The sequence below is a fragment of the Mytilus californianus genome, unplaced genomic scaffold (assembly GCF_021869535.1).
Source record: "Mytilus californianus isolate M0D057914Y unplaced genomic scaffold, xbMytCali1.0.p SCAF_4, whole genome shotgun sequence".
NCBI lineage: Eukaryota > Metazoa > Mollusca > Bivalvia > Mytilida > Mytilidae > Mytilus > Mytilus californianus.
In genome coordinates, this window is record NW_026262690.1 from 111,652,936 (window position 1) to 111,679,097 (window position 26,162).

The 26,162-nt window shown below is 31.8% G+C and overlaps 1 protein-coding gene across 1 annotated transcript; it reads left to right on the forward strand.

Moving 5' to 3' along the window:
- LOC127739144 (F-box/WD repeat-containing protein 7-like) lies at positions 1-25,307 on the forward strand. Its single transcript, XM_052250736.1, has 12 exons — positions 1-43; positions 6,373-6,513; positions 7,957-8,081; positions 8,990-9,142; positions 10,625-10,743; positions 12,143-12,297; positions 13,364-13,436; positions 15,888-15,999; positions 17,805-17,929; positions 21,225-21,300; positions 22,430-22,545; positions 23,419-25,307. The coding sequence occupies exons 2-12, from the start codon at positions 6,380-6,382 to the stop codon at positions 23,545-23,547; spliced, it is 1,317 nt and encodes a 438-aa protein (XP_052106696.1). The 5' UTR covers positions 1-43; positions 6,373-6,379; the 3' UTR covers positions 23,548-25,307.
- Positions 25,308-26,162: the final 855 nt, after the last annotated feature.

Sequence of the window (26,162 nt, forward strand, 5' to 3'; positions counted from 1 at the left end):
CTTCTCTAAATAGAAGGTGCAAAGCGTCATTAGCAACTTAAAGGTACGAAAGATAAAAGTTACAAAAATTTTCTTCATTTCGAAAATGTTAATGCCTCTGCAGATTCACGTTTATATCAAGGGTTTCATGAAAGAATATGGTTAAATTTTGGTCCGCAAATTGTACAAAAATATGCTTTTGAGACGTTTCGGCCACAACCAATTCGGCCGCAGTCGTTTCGGCCAAAGTCGTTTCGGCCATAGTCGATTCGACCACACTTTTTCATATTGTTCTTTACATACATGTATATGCATTAATTGTTTTGAGAGAAGTTTGTTTTGAGAAAGAATATTACTCAACAAAAAGTCATTTTGTCATAATGTACACGTACGCTCATCTGCTGTGAAACATTAGGATGTTACACATGATGAAGACATTAATATCATAACGTTTCCTTTTGACTTTGCTGTTTGAATAATGAGGAAAGGAATGCCCTTTATCGTCAAGTGTTAGCGTCCAATGTCCATTTTTACGCAAGCATTATCGTATAATGTCCATTTTTACGCAACCGTTTAGCGTCTAATGTCCATTTTTACGCAACCGTTAGCATCTTATGAACCTTTTTTTTTTTTTTGGCATTCAACAAATCTCATTTTGTAGCTACCATTAAAGTCAAATGGAGGTAAATCATGTTTATCGTTAACGTTATATTAACATAGGATATTTTTTCTGTCATTCATCATGTGGGGTACCCCATTCCTTACCTCATTAATACAATTTTTTAAATAGAGAATAGAAAAAAAGTTGTCTGTATTAAATAAACACCAACAACTGCATCTAATATTTCTACATCTGCTATGTTGATTCCATTTCAACATATTTATGTTTGACATTGAGCAGTCTGTTGATATTGAACTCTTATTCATTTGTTTCATCAGCATATCTGTCATATGACCCGGATTTTGCAGGTCCCACCTGGGAATTTAAGAGCACACCTGCAACATTTCTATAGTTGCCCAGGTCATCAGATAACCGGTAATTTCCACATTTGACACGTTTTCACTCGTTTTCTTGTGCCTTGAGACTTTTTTAAGTATGAAATGATAGATTTCAAAAGTGATTTTCCTTTGAAATACCAGCGAATTCGTAATTCTTCCTGGACAGGAAGTTCAACTAGCTGTGTAAACTGTCAAATCAAGTGACACATTAAGTGCATGGCTTCACTTGACAGCTTTGGTGTCAAACACACTATTAATTGACACCAATTACCTTAGTCATAAATGATTTGTGTATTTCAAAGATGTTAGACAAAAATTTGAGTTACTCCCCCTTTTTTGCCCATTTTCACAGTTTACTCCTTAAATTGATGTTTCCTTGTAAAAAGATTAAATCTGAGGCAAATTGAATGCAAAAATTTATAAGAATATTAATTAAATGATTTTAATTATCTTAGGACAATTAAAAAATTAATATTTTGGAAATTATATTTTTCATCTCTACTTCACAGAAACTTGTCTCTGAAAAAAAAATCCTATATACCTTAATAGAACACAAGGTATCTAACTCGCTTTTTTGTAAAATGTCACCTGGTCGAGATGTTACGTTATATTTAGTTTTCTCGGTTGTCTACTCCACTAAAACTTGTTATGCCGTTATTCTAAATTGATTTATCTACACAATGGAGTATAACACGCCTATCTTTGTTGCCGGAATCAATCGTAGCACGCCTCCCTTACTATGTCAAAACATTGTTAATCTAATCATTAAATTTTGATTGGTGTTATAAAATTTAACACTCTTAGACAAGCAGTAACTCAAGTAAGGACCAGGGCTTCCAAAACGGTCATATATTCCGGACTTGACCGAAACTTTCATAAAAAGACCGGCTGCTCTCAGCCTCAAACGGTCAAATAGAATTGGTGTGCCACATTTTGTTATTCAAGGCATTTTCATGAAACGGTCATTTCAATTTTTACCAACTATCGATCGATAAAAATGTCCGTTTGGGGCTTTGGGCATGTCCGTTTGGGCATTTTAGTTTAGAATTGTGGCAATCTATTTCGGTCATAATTGGGTTTAATAAAACAGAAGCAGCATATTTCAGATACTTTGAAGTGTTTCAGTTAGTCTAATCCTCTGGGTACATAAATGTACGGCTTGGTCTTTAGCTTGAGTACATCAATAAAAAGTAGAAAAAACACGTTTTCTTTTATTTAAATAACAACAAGCTGTCAAACAATTATCCCTTCAATAAGTTATATTGAAGCCATAAATCATTCACTGATTACAGGTTTGTTACCTTTGATGAGGTGTCCTTAGCTTGTCTTTATCAATAGAATTAATGATGCATAACAATGTACATAAAGGTAATCAGGTAAACGAGGTCAAACATGTAAGCGTGTATGGAACAACATCCTATTTAATTAAGCTTTATAGATATTATTTTAAATGAGCATTCAGTTTAAAAAAGTATCCTGATATTTAAAAGTTATTCTTCAAATAAGGATATTTGTAAATGAATAAGTATGATATATATTATTTTATTTAACACTGTACATCGTGTTAAATACTGGGGTACTCTCAAGGGGAAAATTTACTAAAATATATAGGAAAAACTAGACCAAGCTGAGTTGTCCAATAAATAAGGGGGGCGTTTTCTATTCTTGTTTTCATATTAAAAACTGTTTTTATAATTAAAATCATAAAGAATAATACCCAATCATGACAATCTCCGACTGTTATAAAGACTTTGTCTCAAATTGAACTTTCCAAATCTGCCATCATGGGCAAACGTAAACGTGACGATTCCGATCAAAATTCGAAATCTGCTAAAAATGCTAGAAGCTTTATTCATAAATGGTTACAACTGTTTTTATGGTTAAGATTTGACAGTATGCTAAATGCCATGTTTTGTGACATTTGTCAAAAACATAAACTTAAAAATAACTTTGTAAAGCCTGGTTCGACAAATTTTCGAAAGTCAGCCGTTGTAGAGCATGCTAATAGCAATGACCACATTCAAGCTCTTAAATTAGAGACAGCTTCCAAAAGTAATCCAATTGTATCAGTATTTGAGAAAGTTCATGAAAAGACTGACAACGGCGCAATGTGCACCTTGTTCCGTAATGCTTACTTTATTGCTAAAGAAAACTTACCAATGGACAAATTTCAGTCAATAAATGATTTAACTAAGTTAAATGGTGCCGTGATCACTTCTAAATTATATCAAGAGAACAATGCCTCCTCCGAATTTATTCAGACAATTTCCGATGTTATAGAGAAAGAGGTGATGTCCGACGTAAAGTTAAGTCCCGCCGTGGGAATTATGATCGACGAGTCAACTGATCTGGCTACGCAAAAACATTTAATTTTGTACTTATCATTGTACAAAGAAAAATGTTATCACTGTTCAGTAGATTTTACACGGTTAAAACAATATCCTTCATTGGGCCTCCTCAATGTTATCTATAAATACCGCATCAGTTGTAAAAGTCACGTGGTCAGGTAATCAATACACAAAAAGAAAAGTATCACGTGTATTGATGATCAAGTTGTACTGCAATTAAAGCCAACATCAACAGTTTCAAATAAGATGGCCTTAATTTACAAATTGTTAAGTACTCACAGAGAGAAGATAGATTATATAAACAGAAAAAAAACATGAGAACAGTCGGGTACTGAAGCTGATTGATGCAACGATGGTTACTGTATTACGATACACAGAAAATGACACAATACCGAGGATAATATTTTATTTATTTTTAGAATGAAGAAAACAAAACAGTTATAAATAATTTTATTGCATATAACACTACTAATTATTAAGACACATATATCAATTTATGCATCCTCTCAGTTACATTTAAGTATCCAGCTGATCATTGACCGTCAAAAATATTTCTTTGAAAAATGTCCGGCAGTCGTCAGGAAATTTTGGAAGCACTGGTAAGGACCTGTAGCTAGTGGTTGTTGGTTTTGTCTTTCATATGTGTTTTTTGTAAATTGTTTTGTAATAAATTAGTCCATCAGTTTTCTCATCTGAATTGTTTCACATTTTTCATGTCGGGACCTTTTATAGCCAACTATATGGTATTAGATTTTTTCATTGTTGAAGGCTGTACGTTTGCCTATAATTGCTTACATTTACTTCATTTGAACTCTGGTGGATAGTTGTCTCGTTGGTAAATACCACATCTCCTTATTTTTATAGTAAAAGAGTTTGAAGTCGTTCTTTTTTTCTTATGATAAAATTGCAAGCAATGATATTCAATTGGGCCTACTAGCCAAGGAACAATTAGCTACAATTTGGTCTGGAGACTTTCCAATCATTTGTTTAATTTTAAAGACATGATGTATTTATATATACATGCATATGTTTAACATTTAACACAGCTGCATATCAATTAGGGTGTGATTAAATAAATTGGTACAAGTTTTTTTTTATATGAGTTTGCTTTTAGTGGTACAAGTTGACATTGGTATTATGCCACTTTTCACAGGTGATATAAGTTTGGAGTATAATTTTAAGTGTATGTTCCCTTGGAAACATAATAGGAAATTCAATGAGGATTGATAGTTCTGTAATCATATTTAGTCGTGAATAAATCCTAAAAATTATGCATTGCAATCTGTACTTTTTATAAATATATTGCAAGACTCATTATTTTTTGCAGGAAACTATTTTAAAGTTAAAATTCCAAGTTGGGTTATCTCCCTTTTCAGGGAATAGTACAGCTTCAGGGTAATGAAGCTCAATGAAGAGTCAACGATTAACGGTTTTTTATCCCTGGTTATTTGATGATGATATTTGGTTTATATAGATATAAAAATTATTGATAGTATTTTGTCTTCCAACATACTCTTTTGTAAAACTGGAAATGTTTGTAAACTAAATTAACGCATTGCTTTCTATTTTACTTCTCACTGTTGCTCTGCACTGCAGCGAACCAGTATTCATACCAGTATTCTTTCTTGAAAGCCCTATATATGTTATAAAACAATGTTAGAATTATATTGATAGCTTTAAGATTTTATAAGAGAATTTTGCCATCTTGGATCATAAATGGCTGCAATTCACATGATTTTTATGCTCAGATTTTTACTGAAATAAGCCGGCCAATTTTGACATACAAATTGAACATGTTTGTGTAGCTTTTGAATTGAAAATCATGTGTTTTATCTCCTCATGCTCATATTTTTTTTTGGAATTTATCATTTATGTATTTTTTATATAATTTGTATAGAAAATTTTGTGATTGTTACAATTTAAAAAAAAGCTTTATTAAGGGGGATAACTCAGATAATTTAGTTTTATATAAGAAAGTACTGTAAGTCCTGTATACCAATTTATAGGACAAGATAAACAAATTTAATAATGTGTCCCAATTTTTCTTTTTCTTTTTTGTCTGAAATCATTTCATTAGAGCTATCAGCTCTTATTTAGTTCTGAATTCTACTTATTTTTAATTTTCTTGTCACAAAATGGCACTTTTTGTATGTAATCCTTGCAAAATATGAGATTTTGCAGTTTTTAACATAAACTACATTTTGGCAAAGTTAAAAAAGATATAATTGTTTGTTTATACTCCTATATACAGCCTTGAGTCATAGGCAGTGGGAAGAGTTTAAATTGGATACTGTAAATCCAGAAATTATTGCATGCATTTATTATTGCGATTTTTGAAGAATGGACAAAAATGCGAGATAAATTATTGCGATTCCAGGAAAATCCAACAACACAATAAATGCAAACAATTCATTTATAGACCAAAGACAATGTCCTTGCTCCTTACTGTTTCATCATATTTAGATCTTAAAGCATTTCTCCATTTCTAATATTTCACTTTTTGTAACAAGTAGTCAACTGGAGCATAAAATGAAAAATGTTTATAAATCAGGCTTCCCATGTTGTAGTTTTTCTTTCCCTATTAAAGCTAAATACTAAGTCTTAGTAGTCTAACAAAATTTTCATGACTCTTGAAGAAATTAATTAGCATGTGGATAGTCAGCAGGACTAGGTATATGATAAACTCTGGATTGCAATTAATTTTGCACCCTATTTCCCATTATCAGCATTGAAGATGCAGTAGGTAATAATGATCAAGATCTGCTGTACATGATTGCAAAATCCATTGTATTATTGTATTGTAATGGCAATAGAAACTGCAGGAAAAATATCTGCTGTACACAATAGCAAAAACGATAGAACACAGATCCTATTGTGTCCAGATGCTGATGTGATAGCCAGTAATAAGGTGTGACCCAGAATTTTTTTTTAAAAGTACAAAAAGAACTGCAACCAGATTTGTTTTTCAAGTATAACAGCTCGAGTGTAGTCTTCCAAAACCCCCTAGAAAAACAACAGATTGACAAGGCCTTATTAACAATTTTAGATGAGAGATGTCAGATTTTACCAGATATTTACCACCAGAGTTGATAGACAAAGTTTTGTCCTACCTGAATGTAAAGGAGATTGGATTCTTCTCACAAGTCTCTGTTAATTGGAGAGAGGCTTCAAACAGGGACTCGGTATGGTAAGTTAATTAAAAAATCTGTATTACTTAGAGGGATTCTCTTTAACAGGAATCTGTATGGTAAGTTAATTAAAAATTCTTTATTACTTAGAGGGATTCTCTTTAACAGGAATCTGTATGGTAAGTTAATTAAAAATCTGCATTACTTAGAGGGATTCTCTTTAAGAGGGACTCTGTATGGTAAGTTAATTAAAAAATCTGTATTACTTAGAGGGATTCTCTTTAACAGGGACTCTGTATGGTAAGTTAATAAACAAATCTGTACTACTTACATGTATAGGGATTCTCTTTAACAGGGACTCGGTATGGTAAGTTAATTAAAAAATCTGTACTACTTACATGTAGAGGGATTCTCTTTGACAGGGACTCTGTATGGTACTATAATAGAAAAACAAAGGATATGGGGTATTGATCTATGACACAAAATCAGTACATGCACAGCAAAAAACACACAAAAAGCAAAGGAAGAGCGCTTTAATTGCTGTTCTTCATCTCAAAGTCACAGTGAGGTCTTCAACACAGAGCAATGTATGTTAAATGTACTTGGAATGAAGCCTCAAAACAGGAACTCTATCTGTATACTTTATACATCTGTATAATATTGAGGGATTCCATCAAACAGGTTGCTGCATCTCTGTATGCTATGTTACTTCACAAATCTCTATTATTATGAAGGAACTCTGTATGATTAGTTAATTCACAAGTCTGATTAAATTAGAAAGAAGACTTGAACAGGAATTTGATGTTACATGATATGTATATATGTATTAATAGGCAGGCATCCTCAAATACCAGCTCTGCATGGTAAGTTACTTCAAAAGTCTGCATTTTGAATTGTCAAAAGTCTCAAACACAATTCTTACAGGCACTTGACAACACAAAAAAACAAAAGAACATCCCTTTAATTCTAAGTACATTTCACCCTTACATTGTGTTCATGTAAGGTTATTATAGATCCTAATGCCTCTATATAATAATAATGTCCATATATTTATATCAAACATACATGTTTATTCTTAACCACCACTAAATAATCTGATTGATGATTGATTTGTTGGTGTTTAACACCACATTCAGCGCTGTTGACTATATCATGCTGGTCAGATTTCATTAGTGGAGGAAGCCAAAAAGAACCACGACATTAAGGAGGAAAACTAGCTATCTCCCGCCGTCAACTAAGATTGGAGTCAAATGTGACCTGCCACATGCAAGGTTTGGACTCACAACCTCAATGTTAATATGCTAGTGATGCAGTAGATGAACTACTTAGACCACTTAGTCACTGAGGCCCCTCTAAATGATTAACAAATACAAAAAATCAAGGAAAAATGGAATACACAAAGTTAAATATCATCATGACCAACTTGATAGCTCAATGATTTATCAACTACTTATAAAAGACAAATTCAAATTCTTATGAATCTGTATGTTATTTTACCATAGGCTTCACCATTGCATGAAGAATGGTTGGATGAAATATGGTATATCAGGCAGCATTTTACATGAGGAACCCAGTGCTAAACCAACAACCAATATCTCAGGAACTTCTCCACATTTTGATTTGTATGGTGAGTATCTTAATGAGGAACCCAGTGCTAAACCAACAACTAATATCTCAGGAACTTCTCCACATTTTGATTTGTATGGTGAGTATCTTAATGAGGAACCCAATGCTAAACCAACAACTAATATCTCAGGAACTTCTCCACATTTTGATCTGTATGGTGAGTATCTTAATGTGGAACCCAGTGCTAAACCAACAACTAATATCTCAGGAACTTCTCCACATTTTGATTTGTATGGTGAGTGTCTTAATGAGGAACCAGTGCTAAACCAACAACTAATATCTCAGGAACTTCTCCACATTTTGATCTGTATGGTGAGTATCTTAATGAGGAACCCAGTGCTAAACCAACAACTAATGTCTCAGGAACTTCTCCCCATTTTGATCTTTATGGTGAGTATCTTAATATATAATGGCAAATGATATAAAATGTCTGACCTATCTAATATAAAAATAAGAAGATGTAGTATGATTGCCAATGAGACAACTCTTCACCAGAGACCAAATGGCATAGAAGTTAACAACTATGTTTTGATTGTGTCAAAATTTTAGTTGTGAGTGATTTTTGCAATGGGATTGAAATCTTTTAAAATCTTGTTATATATATATTGTTAAAAGAAAGAACAACTCAGTCTTTAGTTACTGTAAGAAGGCTGTAAGACACTTGTATGGCAAAATAACACAGTGGTCTGCCAAGAGTCTTTGAGCATCATGGCAATGTGCCATTAAATTAAGTTTATTATAGATTTTTACTTACTGTCCTGGAGAACCATTAGTATAGATAGTATACAAATCATATTTTAAAGTTCTGCATTTAGGTCCTTTTAAGTTAATCAAGAAAAAAGGGGGAACCATGTTTGTTGAGAATAAAAAATATGTGATAAGAAAAATTATATGTTTATTTTATTTCAGTGCCATTTGATACTCGTTTATCACCAATATGTAAATGGAAACATGTATACCTACGAATGTACCATTTAACCAGGAACTGGGAGAAGGGAAGATTTTTTGTCTCCCCTACCTTACGTGGACATAGCCAAAGAGTTACTGCAATAGACAGTAATGGTAATAAAATATGAATATTCAAATAAGTACCATATCACTTTTCAGTTATGATTTGCTGAGCAAACCTGAAATCCAGAACCAAAGAGACTGGACAGTCTATTTATCTTCCAGTTATCTAATTTGGCAAATTTCTTTGATGTACAAAATGTTTCACAACTATTGTAGGGTTAAAAGTCCTGCTTCGATATGAGAAAAATGGCAGGGTGTGCTTGTAATAAAGATTGTAAGATATATATTTGCTGGAGGTTTGTGGTTTAGCCATCACCTCAGTTTCATCAACTAATGAAATTTATAGCTGCTATAAAATTGTTCAATTAAGAAACAGAAAGTCAGATTATGAACCTTTATAAGGATATTCCCTGCTCCCATTTTCAATTTTTCCCTAAGTATTTTGTAAACCAGATGGCTTTTTTTTACCAATATGTTAGCAAAATTGTCCAGCAACCCATTATAACAATATATATATGGTTTTTAAATTCATCTTGAATATGAAAATATGTGGTATATTAAATGACAATGAGGCAATTATCTTTTAGCGATAAAAGACTTGGATGTAGCAACTATAGTTCACATTATGGCTTTCAAAGATGAGCAAAACTCTTACCATATAGTAATCTATAAAAAGCATGACGAAATGTGAAGCAATTAAAATGAGAAAACAACAAATTGATTTATTCTAAAACAAAAGAGAGGCAAACGATACCAAAGTGACATTCAAATTCAAGTCAAAAATAAACCGACAACGCCGTGGCAAAAAAAAAAGAGACAAACAGACAAACAACAGTACACAAAACACAATATAGAAAATTAAAGACTGAGCAACACGAACCCCACCAAAAACTGGGGTAATCTCAGGTACTCCGGAAGGGTAAGTAGATCATGCTTCACATGTGGCACCTGTCGTGTTGCTCATGTTAGTACAAACCTGGTAATAAGTTTAATTCAGTAGGTCACATTTGAGGAAAGGGGGACGGGATTGTAGTTACGAAGATTTTATATTCAAGATGATTTGAATAAATGAAAAACAAATCTATGCAAACAAAACTAACAACAACCATTGAATTACAGGCTCCTGACTTATAATAAGCAACTTTTCAAATGTTCATATCCACAATTTGAAATTTTTTATGTACAATGTACTATAAATTTTTAATTGAAAATGTTGTTTTGAATTTCAATACCTTACTTTCCTAAAATGAAAAATGATAATTCTTGATAAAAATGCTTAAAAATGTAGAAACATGTTTCCATAAGCAAGAAGTGATTATAGATATATAGATAAAGGTTTCATTTCCATCAGATTCATTTTATATCAAAAAAATTCTGCAAACAAAATATGTGGTTCATGTAGTTTATTTAATGTGTTCAATTGAAGACTTTTAAAAATATGTAATAATTATCAAACTACAATGGAGGACTTTTAACTAAGCAATTACCATTCAGCTTTTTATTGTTAACACAAAGCAACTTTTTCCTGTTTAGGTACATGTTTAGTCAGTGGAAGTGAAGATAAAACATTAGTTACATGGAACATGCTTACAGGCTCTAAAATCTACACAGTACGTGGTCATTCAGATGCTGTTACTGCAATTAAAATTCAGGTAAACAGATTCTTATTACGACATATTTTGCCAGCTAAAGTGTAGATTGCCAAAATGATGAGCACTTATGAAATCACTGGCATACAATGATAATTTTTTTGTTGTTCTTCTTTCTTATGATTTTGAAAATAAAACAAATAAAATAGGATAATTTAATAAAACAAACAAATTAGAATAATTTAACAAAACAAACAAAATAGGATAATTCTAAGAAACAAACAAAATATTTTGCCAGGTAAAATTGGAGATTGCCAAAATGATGAGGGCTTGTGAAATCACTGGTATACCAGATAATTTTGTTGATGTTGTTGCAGAACAATACATTTCTTTCTTATGATTAAAAATAAAACAAACAAAAAGGATAATTTAATGAAACATACAAAGTAAAATAATTTAATAAAACAAACAAAATAGGATAATTTAAAAAACAAACAAGATAAAATAATTAAAAGCTAATTTACAAATGCTTTTAGGGCAAGACTTTGGTTGGCTTGCTTGTTCTGTTTTTATAAACTTTTGCTTAAGCATTGTAATTAAGATTGACAACTGAAAACAATATATATATATATATAGGTGATTGTCATGGAAACAAACTAAGACACAATAAAAGTTTAAGACATTAATTATATATACATAAGGAGATGTGTTATAACTAGCAATGAGGAAAATATCTAACATATGTTTATTTACCTCATATTTCTTTTTGTCCTTCATGCAATGCATTGTGGGGGACATAGAAATACCATATGTTCGTCTGTCAGGTTTTGTTAGTGCTCTCCCGTGTTCAATTCTTCCCAGATTTTTATGAAACTTTTCTATCATAGGTTTATATCATCAATGTCGAAGACAAATTGGAAAATCAGAGCTGATCAATTATTTTTAAAAGAGTAATGCCCTTGGAAATATTGACTTTTATGGAAAATTGCATTGTTAGCGCTTTCATGTGTACAATTCTTGCCAGAATTTTATGGAAACTTATATCATAGATTTCTATCAGCAATGTCTTTGACACTTTCAAAAATAAGTGCTGATAAAATATTTTAACGAGTAATGCCCCTTGGAAAGTTGGAAATATTAATTATAACGGAAATCGTATTGCATTTTCTCTGAAGCCTTCATTTCTCTAAGATATTTATAAAAAGTTTTAAAGAACAAAAAAGAAAGTGTTTTTTTTAGTTATTGCCCTTGTACCTTGGAAAGATAAAATATGTGCAACGTGAGGGACATTGGAACTATGTTTTTTTATTATATTTTTAATATATTTACATGTTTAAGGGAATATTTTCCCCATTCATTACAAAATGTGGAACAATTAAGCTGAGAAAACTAATGGCCTGATTTATGAAAAAATAATAAAGGAAAAACAAATAAGATAGACAGCAAGCTATTTATTTTTTAGGGTCATCACATTATAACAGGCTGTGCAGACAGTGCTGTACGGGTATTTAGGATAGACAATGGTGATCTAGAGTTTTCTTTATTTGGCCATAGTGGTAGTGTTGATCATCTAGGGGTCAGTGACCATGATTACATTATATCAGCAGGATCAGACAGGTTAGATTACCAAATCTTGCTGTTTTGAGCAAGGATAGTAGGAAAGTTCTGAGATAAAAAAAAATAAAAGTCATACAATAAAAAAAGTGGTAAGATACCAAGGGAACTGTCAAAACTCATATGTCGAAAAGAGAAACTGAAAAGGTGATGGCAAAAAAGATGAAAAGACAGACAAGTCCACAAAACACTATATAGAAAACTAAAGATTGAGCACGTACAAACCCCACCAAAAACCCAGGTGATCTCAGGTGCTCAGGAAGGGTTAATAGATCCTGCTCCACATGTGGCACTTGTCAACTCATGTTATTCAACTTTAACACAGCAACCACAAGTTTGCCTCAACCAAATATTATAAAACTTATACACAATGCTTATTACCACAAAATACAGATCAATGTCCAAATTGGGTGGCGTTACTTTTATTGTTCTTGAGTTATGCCCCTTTATAAATGAAAAAATGCTAAATCTGTCGTTTCCTTTCTCTAACTTTAGTTTGCCTCAACCAAATGTTATGAAACTTATGCTTATAATCACAAAACGGTCTTAACTACATGAATCCTGCATCTGTAATTGGAAGTTGACTCATGCATATTTACAAGCGGGGGCATCTGTGGCCCATAGACACATTCTCCATTTATTTTTTCATACTAGAGTTAAACATTTTGTAATCTGTAATCATGGATTGATCATGTCTCCAGGATAAGAGAGATTTTGGAGTGGCACAGTTTTGCTGATCTATGTAATTTTGTCTTTGGCCTACAGTTTATTGGAATTTATAATCAAACGGTGGATTATTTGGCCCAAACCTGACTTTGATTATTTATTCTAGCCTTGAATATATTTCCAAGGTTTCTTCACTAGGCTCTGAACTATTAAATCAAGACGGTTCAAGACCTGGTTGTGACTCCTTTGTTAAGAAGTCTCAAACTCGCACGTACACATTGAAAACAAATTAAAGTATCCTGCAAGAGGACATCACAGGATTACATATTAACCTTACACATGACAATTCCTGTTTCTGTAAATATATTTGAATTTTAATGATGAGAGTATCTATCTCTTTTAGAACAGTGAGGGTGTGGTCCTCTAGTGAGAGAAAGTTACTTAGGATGTTTCATGCTCATACAGATGAAATAGAGGTATGACCAATACTTTTAAGTGATCTTCATGTATAAAGATTTGTAATAATTAAAATAAACAAGGAATTCATGTTCCTTAGTTTGGTAGTACTATAGAATTAACAATGGCAAAATCATTTAGTGTAATTATCTACTGTTCATAAGGGAACGAACCATTTAACTTCAAAGGAGGGGTTGGGGGTGTTTATGATTTTTTCCTAAAAAAATATTCTGATCCCCAATTTGACGAAAAAAAATATTGTGGTCAAGCAGATGACAAAAAAAAATATTTTGAATCAAGATTTTCCCCATACCTAATTATAGTGTTAAATTTTGAAAAAAAATAATTTGATTGATAGCGTTGAAAAACTAAAAAAAAATGTTCGGGCTTTGCACAAAAAAATTTTCTGACTCAGGCAAAAAAAAACACAACCCCCCCCCCCCCCCCCCCCCATTGAAATTAAATGGTTGCTCCCTAACAGAATAATTGTTTATGTTTATGTTTAAATTCCTTACTGTATATACAATTGCAGAGATATAATTATTACTGAAAATTAAGGAGTACATTTGAACCCTAAATGGATGTTATATACATTTTAAGTCTCCTTACCTCATCATTTTGAACTGTTTGTATAAACATTAAACATATTTTAAATATTTCAATTTTCAAAGTTATAATTGAGGGAATTGACTTGAAACCTTATCATGATGACATCTCAGCCAGGTTATTCAGTTGGTTTATTCCCGATTGTCCCACTTTTTAAAATTTTAGAGTTCTGATTGTCCCACATGAAAAGTTCTGATTGTCCCACATGAAAAGTTCTGATTGTCCCACATTATTTTATGAATAAAATGTTCTTAGATAAACAAGGTAACTGTTGTTTGTTTTGCTAAAAAAACAAGAAATAATTATTGCACATTTAATATTAATTTTATAAAAGTATTAAAAAAATGTTTTTTAAATAATTAGATTAATGCACTTTTGATCAAAAAAATATAATATTTCTGATTTATGAAATATATCTACAATGTTACGTTATTCATAAAACAAATGTCAATACCGTAATTTTAATTCCTTTTTCTCTGTAAAGTTTTTAAATAAATTTAGAAATAATGCATGCAATTTCAAAAAAAAAGGTATAAACTCATTTACATTCTACACTCTACATGAACTTGTTTACTAGGGAAGTCGGAGGACATTAATACAACATTCTCTGCACTATTGAAGACTGCTTACACCCAACGTCAGATTCACCTGAACCCAACAACTGTCTTTATTGTTACGAAGCTGATGTCTATAATTTTGCCAGATCAGCCTTTCCAAGAATCACTATTAAAGGTTGTTTTTCCAATATTCCCATTGCTTTTGCAGTCAGCAGGACTCTTCACCAACTATAAAGTAGAAACAGACTTCCATCAAAAATGAGAAGATGTGGTATGATTGCCAATGAGACAACTCTCCCAAAGAGACCAAATGACACAGAAATTAACAACTATAGGTCACCATACGGCCTTCAACAATTAGCAAAGCTCATACTGCATAGCTACAAAATACCCCAAAATGGCAAATGTAAAACAATTCAAACGAGAAAACTAATGGCATAATTTATGTACAAAATAATGAACGAAAAATAAATATGTTACACAGCAACAAACGGCAACCACTGAATACCAGGCTCCTGACTTGGGACAGGCACATACAGAATTTTGCGGGGTTAAACTTATTTGAAGGCGCCAACCCTCACAATAACCTGGAACAGTGTTGAAACAGTACAACATAAGAATAAACTATAAAAATCAGTTGAAAAAGGCTTTTCTCATCAGATGGGTACAAACAGAAATACATCTAACAAAAACACAGAGTGGACGTGGACGGCTACTTATGCATCACCACAACGAAGACACTGAGTACTGTAACAGGTCTGAGAGTATTCGCAGTTACTTACAGCTAGTGCAAAGCCAATAAAAACTAATTAAAAAAAATATGCATCTAAGACTAAAATTTTATGACTTCATATTATATTCCGTGTTTGATGATACTAAAATTGTACCTACTATGTGCAAAATGAAATATGTAAATATTATTATTTGTTCATGTTTTTTTCATATTTTATAAGTTACATTGTTTAGTGACCTTTAATTAACTGCAACACACTATAAAAACAAATTAATCACTATCAAAACAATTCCCAATTGTCCCACATTTAAACTTCCCAATTGTCCCACAAACATATTCCCGATTGTCCCACAAAATTTCATTACTTTTTTACCTGTAATTTCAAAAAGTGGGACAATCGGGAAGACACCATTCAGTTATTGAGTTATTCAGAGGGCATCAGGAGAGATTAGTATTTTACTAACTGATTTTACCCTCTTTAAATAAAGTATTTATTATATATTATTATACAATTTTTTCATATTGCTGAAAGATTTTCTTGTTCTCTCAATGGTTTTCCTTATTAATATTTTCAGTGTATGCATTGTTGTGGACATATGATTTTAACTTGTTCATGGGACAAATTGATGGTTCTCTACCATGTAGAAAATGATAATCCAATCCAAGTTTTTGAAGGTCATTCTGAAGGTCAGTATGATATGCTCTCATGGATGTATGATAATAAATTGTTTTTTTTAGTATATTTTGTTGCGCCTGTAATCTGAAAATTATAACTTTGTCCAAGTGTTTAAAAAATAGGGGGGGGGGGGGGGGGGGGATACCAAGGGAGCAATCATAAACTGTCAGTTGGAAAAAAGACGTCAATTCCACATCCAAAAGAAAAATGACTAACAAGCAAGAATTATCAAATACTTCACAGAAATTAAGCATCAGGAATCCCACCAAAATCAGGGGTTAACTCAGCTGCTCTGGAAGGGTAAGCAGTTCCTGTACCACCAATGACCCCCAGGATGTTGCTTATGGCAAGTAAAGGTCATTTAGAAGATAAGTATAAAATGTTGTCATGGATACATTATGATAACTTGTTTGCATATAAGAGATTTTGTTTTGTTTTAATCTTTAACTGAACTTTCAACTTTTAAATGAATTAGATAAGTTTCAAGATTTTTAGCATTATTAATATATATTAATAAACTGTAAATTCCAACCCTAAAAAAAAACTAACTGTAAAAAAAATGGAAAGACAAACTTTCATTAAATCTTCCACTGCATAACTGAAGCTTGGGCAATACAAATCTCACAAAGAACTTAATTTGAACTAGGGTGTTTGAGGATGATAAGCAGTTTTTATTATACGACCGCAAAAAATATTTTTGGATCGTATAAAGGTATGATGTTGTCGTCGTCTGCGTCGTCGTCCGAAGACACATTGGTTTCCGGACAATAACTTTAGTTTAAGTGAATGGATCTCTATGAAATTTTTTAAGAAGGTTCAATACCCCAAAAGGAAGGTTGGGATTGAATTTGGGGATGATGTTCCCAACAGTTTGGGAATTAGGGCCCCAAAAAGGGGCCCAAAACAAGCATTTTTCTAGTTTCAGGATAATAACTTGTGTATAAGTATTTCTATTGCTCTGAAATTGTACCGCAATGTTAAATACCACAAGTAGAAGGTTTGGATTCATTTTAGGGGTTATGGGGCCAACAGTTTAGGAATGAAGGGCCAAAAAGGGGCCAAAATCAAGCATTTTTCTAGTTTCCAGACAATAACTAGTGTGTAAGTGTATGGATCTCTCTGATATTGTACCATAAGGTTCCATATAACAAAGGGAAGGCTGGGATTGGTGTTTGGGGTTAATTGCCCCAATTGTGTAGGAATCAGGGGCCAAAAAAGGGCCAAAAACAAGCATTTTTCTAGTTTCCAGACAATAACTTGTGTGCAAGTGTATGGATCTCTCTGAAATTGTACTACAAGGTTCCATACTACAAAGGAAAGGCTGTGATTGAGTTTTGGGGTTGTTGTTCCAAGGGGGGTTTCAAAAAGTTGGGGGGGCGGGGGATTTTTTTCCCAATTTTTTTAAGGGATTCATATTTTTTTTTCAAAATTTTTAAAATTTCGAATTTTTGAAAAGTTTCAAGAAGAAATCTTCAATTGCACAGTATTGGGCAATGGATTTATAAGATCTTTGACCACATTTATTTTGTGTCAGAAACCTATATTATGTCAAAAATTTGATCACAATCCAAATTCAGACAGTATCAAGCTTGAATATTGTGTCCAAATTTGCCCCAACTGTTCAGGGTTCGACCTCTGCGGTAGTATCAGGCTGCGCTCAGCGACGCATTTTATTGACTATGGGATATCTGTTATGTTACTAATAGGCAGATCCTATTATGTCGGCTAGGTACAGTGAATGTGATTTTAATGATATCAAGTCTCCAGTATACGTACCTAATCAAGTTGCAGAATAATTCAGCATTATATATTTCAGCTGTGAGTTGTTGCCAGTTTGATGAGTATAAAGTTGTCAGTGGGAGTGCCGATTCAGATTTACGCATTTGGGAGACATCATCTGGTTATTGTACACATGTGTTAGAGGGACACACAGGTGAAGTAGTAAGTATATCAGATTTGTATACACATCAATCATCTGGTTATTAACGGTATATTACACATGTGTTTGATTGACATACACAGAAGAAATGGAATGTTTCAGATTCAAGCATTTTTGAGACATCTACTTATTGTGAACATGTGTTGGAGGGCACACTGGAAAATTTGGTATGTTTTTAAATCAGATTTACATATGTTTGGGAGATATTTTCTTGTTGTAACAAGGGTTCGCTCACCGGAGAATGGTAAGAGTCATATTCAAATTAACATGGTTACTCCAGAAATAGGTAGCAAACAAATTGCTTACATCCACTTTATTTGAACTTTGGTGGACAGTTGTCTCATTTGAACTTTGGTGGACAGTTGTCTCATTTGAACTTTGATGGATAGTTGTCTCATTTGAACTTTGGTGGACAGTTGTCTCATTTGAACTTTGGTGGATAGTTGTCTCATTTTAACTTTGGTGGATAGTTGTCTCATTTGAACTTTGGTGGATAATTGTTTCATTTGAACTTTGGTGGATAGTTGTCTCATTTTCAATCATACCTCATCTCCTTATTTTTATAAAGGTAATTTCATGGTTCACCAACCAAACATTTAACCCCAAACCCAGAATGGTCCTAAACAGTAAATTTTTAGAATGGTTGTATAATGGCATAGGTTCTACTGTTTAATCTCAACCTGAAGCAGGCCATAATCTTGCCGGCGAAATGACGATTTAAGTCGCCAAAGAATTTTGAAAATCGCTAAATCTCGCCAGCCGACTGACTTGATGGCGAAGCCAAATCGCTATGAAAATCAGTAAAAGGGAGACAACTTGTGAATTACAAGTCTCCCAGGTAAAAAAAATGGCGACTGACAAGGAAAATCGAGATTTTCTAAACGACCCAGGACTAATACTGTCGACGATCAAATTAAATAAATACAACGGCGACTTTGAACATCCTCGGATATAACTTTCAAAACTATTCAAACGGAAAACTGACTGTCTGTTAAAGTTATCATTTTACGACGATTTTTATCTGAGGATGTTGCGTAATCACTCAGCTGATTTGTTTTATTTTTATTAATTATGAGTCGATCAAATTGTACTATTCGGTAGGTTAAGGGTGGGAATTAACGGTAGATTTATTATATTCATTGAATAAAAATTGAAATATTAAAGGTAGAAAGACAGCTGATGGATAATGTGATTGCAAACGTACGACACTCGACCAGCTGTGATCAGCAGTGAATTTTTTTCACGACCATTTCATTGATAGGGAAGACATCTTTAAAAAAATGATAGAAATTAGCTCTTTATCGGTTAATTAATATGTGATTGACAGATATTTTCATTTATAGGCTTACAATCTTTAACGAGAATCTCAATTTACAACTACATGTAACATGATGTCCTGGACATTCAATAATGTTTTACAAAATAATGACAAGTGGTGACATAAATTAAATTCCCAGTTATGTGAAATTCATCAGGTAAACTGGGAGTCATATTTTTCTGGACATTTGAAAATAAATTGAGGCAGATGCACATGAATTTAATGCCTCATAATATTACTAGGCTACTCCCTCATGTCCCTAGCTAGCAACAAATTTTATTCAAACTTAAATTCAAGTTGACAGTACAAATGGTATCAATGAATAAATAACAACTATATTGTCTAAACCTTTTTATTAAGAACTTTCTATATAAACATTTTGTACAACAACATGAAAAAACTGCAAGTATATTTTTTATTGCATATAAAACAATTTCCTTAGTGATAAGCATGAGAACAAAATGCAACTGAAACAGTAATGGAATCTCACTTCTCCAAGAAATTGACCACTTCTCCCTTCTCTCTGATGGAAGGAGAAGTCACTTCTCCCTCTCCAAAATCCTAGATTAGGCCCTGACCTGAAGAAGCGTAAATCATAGATAACTTTTGATAGTTTAGCAAATATGAGGTAATGAGACTGAAACCCAACGACAGAAATATTTAAAAGACAACCTGGGAGCAGTATGAAGTCTTCATCAATTGACAAGTGTATATAAACATGTCAAGCTATATAGCATCCAAAGTCTCTAAAAGTTGTGAATATATTAAACAGAAATTATCAAAGATCTGTCTTCAACAACATATTCTCCAAATAACCCAAAATGACCAATGACACTAATTAACCTTATCACATAACTGGTTAAAGCATCAAAACAGCATGGAAATGTATCACTTAGGCAAAATACCAGCACTACAACACTTCACAAACCATTTCATTATATTTTTGATTTGCACATTTCTTTGTTTAAAATGTTTATGGTTATTGTTGTGATGATGTGTATTCGCTTAAAAGAATATTTTTATCATTCATTTATAGCTCACATGGCCCCCTGTACATAACATTGAAAGGATGTAGAACCAAAATTTTTCATAAATGAAAAGCAATACATTTTCAGTTGTTTAATTTAATTTATCAAAAACAAAATCAATGTTAGTACCCATGAAAACCATATGCAAAGATCTTACTAAGGTGTTAAAGTGATATCCTTTAAGAATAAATTTATTCAAAGGATCAGTAAGTTAACATTGATCGTATTAAAATTTAAATGCTTTGTAAACAACATTACCATAAAAAAAAACTAGGATTTGGTATCCCGTTTGTTATAAGAATTCTATAGGTACAGCCGAACTTCAAAACCAAATCTTTGTATCTATGAAAGAATTTATTAAAAGTGTTAAGTAATTTTCAAGATTTATTGTATAAACAACATCCCTCACAGACTTAATAATTTGCTAGTTATATATAGATTACATTCATCGCAGACATGGGAATAACAAACGAGTTGACAAATATACACATCATAAGAGGGGGCCAAAAGAGCAAGACTGCCAAAATAGGAAAATTAACAATCATGACAATTTGACAAAAGGGCATGACAAATCGTCCTTAGTGTCATAAATTTTTGTTTTTTAGTGAAAATGGAATAATCAAAACTAGAAAAGGACAAATATTGCTGTTAATATTAGATGTATGCCCTCTGGTAAATTTTCTCGGTGTAATTAGAGTATTCTTTATTATTCAAATCAAAAATATCATAAAGGTAATGGTGAGTGGAATTAAATTTATCAATTAAATGAAATTTAGACTGATTTTATTTTAATTTGGCCATAAACTGTGATTAATAACAATAAAGGAACAAGTCTGCTATTAAAGAGGCGCAATAAGTGCCCATATGAATACCTACAACATATCTCACTATATCAACCTAGCATGCTTGTTATTCGTTGTGTATGATCTCAGCATGTAGTTTTCTTTTCAGTACTGTCTTGTATACAACAAGCATGTAATAGCATCAGGAGCTTCAGACAGCACCATAAGAATTTGGTCTCATTCAGGTAGGAATATAGGACAGAGTTTGTGGCCCTCTTCCCTGAAAAAAATAACAGACAATCATTAAGGTAGATTAACTATATACCGCCATCTTGGATTGTACAATAGCAGTTCACAATTGGTCTAGTTCTTTGCTTAAATCTTCAAATTTTGAGACAGATTGGCTATTATGTGTTAGACTGTTTGTTGGAATAAAGAAAAATAAGTGATTAATTGCATTATTCAGACTGATTTAACAAATATCAAAATATTTGGGTATGTTTTAATCAAATTGTCAACTTGGCCATTTACGGGTAGATAACTCAAATAGTAAATTTTTTAAAAAGGATTGATAGAGAAATTTTCAATTTTTACTTGTAGCAAGAAAACAAGGTCTGTGACACCATTTTTCATTTTTATTTTCTTAAAGCATATTTTAAAAGCTTAAAACCTATCTTCTCATATTTTATTTCAAAAATTTCTATCTCATAGATTTCTTTTTATTCACAAAAATGTGTTTTTTCATGAACAATCTATGCAAATTTTGGCTATTTTGCACGACTTGTAGCTTGAAAAATAGCAGGTGACCCATACTTTTTATTATGTTTTTGAAAAAAGTATGAAAAAATCTACACTTTTGCAAAGTATAAGAAAATTCTATCTCAGGAAATATATAACAATAATCCATCTTAACAACTGCTAAATTGCACCTTCATATTATTAGAATTATGTCTCTATTTATTGCATGGTCTCATTTTTGCATGACTATTGATCAGTTTCTGATTTATTCCCTCCATTCCAAAATGCACTCACATATACAAACATCACAGCTAATTGAAATTATATATAATTAATTAATAAAGTGTCTGAACCTGTTTAACACATACTCACAGTACAGAAAAGTTAGTTAAAATCTTACATCACAAATTACTATCTTTTGAGAAATGATAAAATCATGTTTTCCATTTTCATAGAAAATGGCCAAGGTTTTTCTTGGTCCCTCAAACCCACATTATTTTGTTACCAGAAATATGTTGTTTGTATATTTTCCAGTAAGAATTTTTATTGTTATTTATTTGTTCAATTGCTTTTATTTGTAAGAAAGAGAATGAGAATCAAAAAATAAATTTTTATGACCTTATATGTGTTATTTAGGTGAATGCCAATATGTACTGACTGGACATCTGGGGATAGTTAGATGTCTATATATCAATGATCATAGGCTTGTAAGTGGTGGGGACCAGAAGAAAATCGGTATTTGGAATTTTAAAGTAAGTATATTGACTAATCAGAAAAGGCCAGAGTGACTTTGAATGAAAGAGAAAGATAGATGAAACAAATATAAACAGGAGAAAAACAAAGAACAACATAAAAGAGAGTAACAGAAAGCTTACTAGAACATATTGAGCAAACTATTAAGGAATATGATTCAAAGGTTTTATTCAAAATTTGAAAATAGATATATATTTATGCCAATGAAATTTATGTAGGCAGAGACCATTCATCTTGTGTGGGGAGCATTTAGTTTTTCTCGGAACAAAATGTTTTATCAAGTTCATAAGTCTGATATCAAAACCATATTTAAGGAAAAAATGTCCTATAACAAAAAATTAAAGTTTGCATATGAAATATTTTTCAAAATTTTTAATTCAAAGGTGATTACTTATGAAAATGTAAACTTCATGTTAATATCTCCCATTGCACAAAGTTTCATGAACATCTGATGATGCATTTAGGAGGAGGTGGGTCTACAAAATGTATACTGATCATGAATAGTATTACAAATTTGAAATTCAAAGGGGCATAACTCTGTGATTTTTCAAGAGACCAGGATGCCTTATTAACATGCCCATCTTTATGTTAGGATCTTATAATGGATAAAGTTTCATGAACATCTGGAGAAGCATGTATTGGAGAGGTTGCGTCCTCAAAAGTACTGAAAAGTATCAAAAATAATAAATTCATTTCAAAGGAGCAGTACTCATAAATTTATTTGGAGTAAAATAATAGATATTCAAGTAGTTATAAATCCTTGGCCTTCAAATTTGTGAGCTTCATCATTCCTGATGAAGGTAAATCTGGAAAAGCGCTTCAGAATTCAGACACACTAAATTATTTTCATTGTTTATTTTTGTTTATTTCAGACAGGAAAGTTAATGAATATGGTTCATAGGTGTCCTTCTTTGTTACACCTGATGTGGGTCGGGGAAACAAAAATCGTCACAGCATCTCCAGAATCAACAGGGACGATCACTATTATCAATTTTTGGTGAAGTCAATCAATCATCATAGGAACACATGACCTAGGACATTACATGGACAATTTAATAATGTTTGCATCATGACATCACCTGTAAAGGTAACATAGCATCAGAAGACTTTGTTACATTGTAGAAGTATTGTTTATTAAAATTTACGTTATGTGAACTTGCCAAACACTAATATTTTAAAGAATGTTTATGTGTGATAATCAGTTTTGATGAAACAGTAGTTGCCATATATTTTGTTATATGTGTTATAGGTTAAAGCCATTAAGGCAGAATGAATATTGAGTTATGTTTCATGAATTTTTTTTTTTTATGAACCTAAAACTGGAGAGTTATCAGACAAAATTGTGAACAATAGAAATAGTTTATATGCATGATATTTGTTATGTCCTATAGCAAAAAAAAATAGAAAGTAAGAGCTTTTTAAAAGCCTGCTTTCAAAGATAAAAATTGAAAAAAGGATAGAAGCTATTAGCAACATCAGAAAGGGGTATATTATAACACAAACAACTTACCTTACTAGACATAGATAACTATGATGGTGGCATTTTCTGATAGGATAATATCTTAAAGAATTATTGTTATTACCAGATAATTTGTATAACAAGTGTGATTAGTAGAGTTGGACCTACTGGTTTTAAATGGCAAAAAAGTAATGAAATTTGGTAGACTGTTGATAGCAGAGAAAACAGAATTTGAAATTGAAATATATTTACTTGTGCCAAAGTGACATATACTACCGGTATGTCTATTTTAAAATATATCATAAAAGTTTGAATGACTTAATAATATATAAAAAGAATTGAGAATTTAGGTACACGTAGGAAGTATTATATATACTGTAAATTCAGAAATTATTGCTAGGTTTTTATTAATTCGAATAATGCGACAACGTGAGTATCGCAATAATAAAAACTCGCATTTTGATAACTGAAACATAGATCTGTATGTAGATTTTGCTGAAATCGCAATAATTAAAATCGCATTCTTGTGCATTTTTGAAAAATCGCAAAAATAAATGCACGCAATAATTTCTGAATTTACAGTAGTTATGCTCAATGTTTATATACTTATATATGTTTGAATATGTTGTTGTACGGTTATAGATGAACAAAGTTATTAAGATATTCTTTTACTTACCATATTTGTTTGATTTGTTATGTTATTGACTTATTTAAATGAACTACGGTAATGTACGTTAATTATTTAGACCTCTCCAATTGGTGGGTGTTATGCTGACAGATAGAAAAATGAATTTAAACCTCATGCTGTGTTAAAATGTCTCAAACCCAATAAACCAGTAATGTAAATGGCCATGGTTGGTATTTATTTCATTATGAGTTAACATTATTGGTAGCTTCATTGACAACAATGACTTTCCAATCATTGGTTTAACGCTAGAAAAACTAGATTTTTTGTGGGTAAAGGGTGTCTCTTAGATTCATTTTGTTGGAAGAAATTAATTCATAAAATGTTAGAGAAAAACAAAAATATAATAATACTTTGTCGGTAGTATTTTTTTTTTTTACATGTATATTTTTGAATAATATTGTGACAAATTTGGGGTTTCTTAGCAAACACTTTTAACTCAATGTCTAGGGAAAAAAATAGAAAGATTTATTTGTCATATCTACAGACTGATTAAAAAACTAATGAAGCCAACATTTTATGTATTTGATCAGGTTATATTTTATTATACAAGATGAATTGAGTTAGCAAAATTCATTATCTACAGTGTTAATTATATTAAAGATTTGTTGAAGACATTTAAGAATTCGTTGTTGATGGCTTATCTAGCAGTTGCTAAATTTATTGATAACTTGTCTATACCCATGGTGACAAGTAGACTACATGTCTTTTGTGATTTATGTTGCTGGTTTCCTGTCGCTTCAGTATAACCACATCTTCTTTTATTGATAAGTAATTATATAAGCTCTTTATGATAAATTTTATAAGTGAATCATGGGTACTTAAGATGTGAAAAATTACACAAAAATGAAAGATGACAAATAACCATGTAGAGTGGCAAAAGAGACATATGAATGAAAAGATAATAAAGTCAAAAAAAAAGGGGGGGAGGTGGCATGCTTATGAGGTATATGTCAATGAGACAACCACAAAAAAACAAAGACATCTAGAGGTTAACAAACTACAACAATAGACATTATTTATACAAAATGTGAAGCTCTAAACTTCCCTGAGTCTAGAAAAGGATGGAAAACATTTAATATTGGCTATCAAAGATTTGCAACTATAACATTAAGATATAACTTAAGACAAACATTGATAAATTTTCTGACATAGGACAGGTACATGAACATGTGGCAATTTTTAAATAGGTTTTTTTTTAAGAACTCAATCCTTCCACTTTTATCTCAATTAGTATACCAGTAATTACAAAAGGTGCATACAAGAACTTAGGGATATTCCATTAAAACGGATGTGGGAGGGTAGGACAGGACTTCCAAACCCCCTCCTCCCCACAACCATCATACTTTTTTTTGAGTAATGGATGTCAAGTTGGTTCAATATTCAACATTCAACATTCAAATTTTTTTTTTGTTAAACTTTTTTTTCAATTTTTTTTTTATTTTTTCCACATTCAACTTTCGTTTTCAACA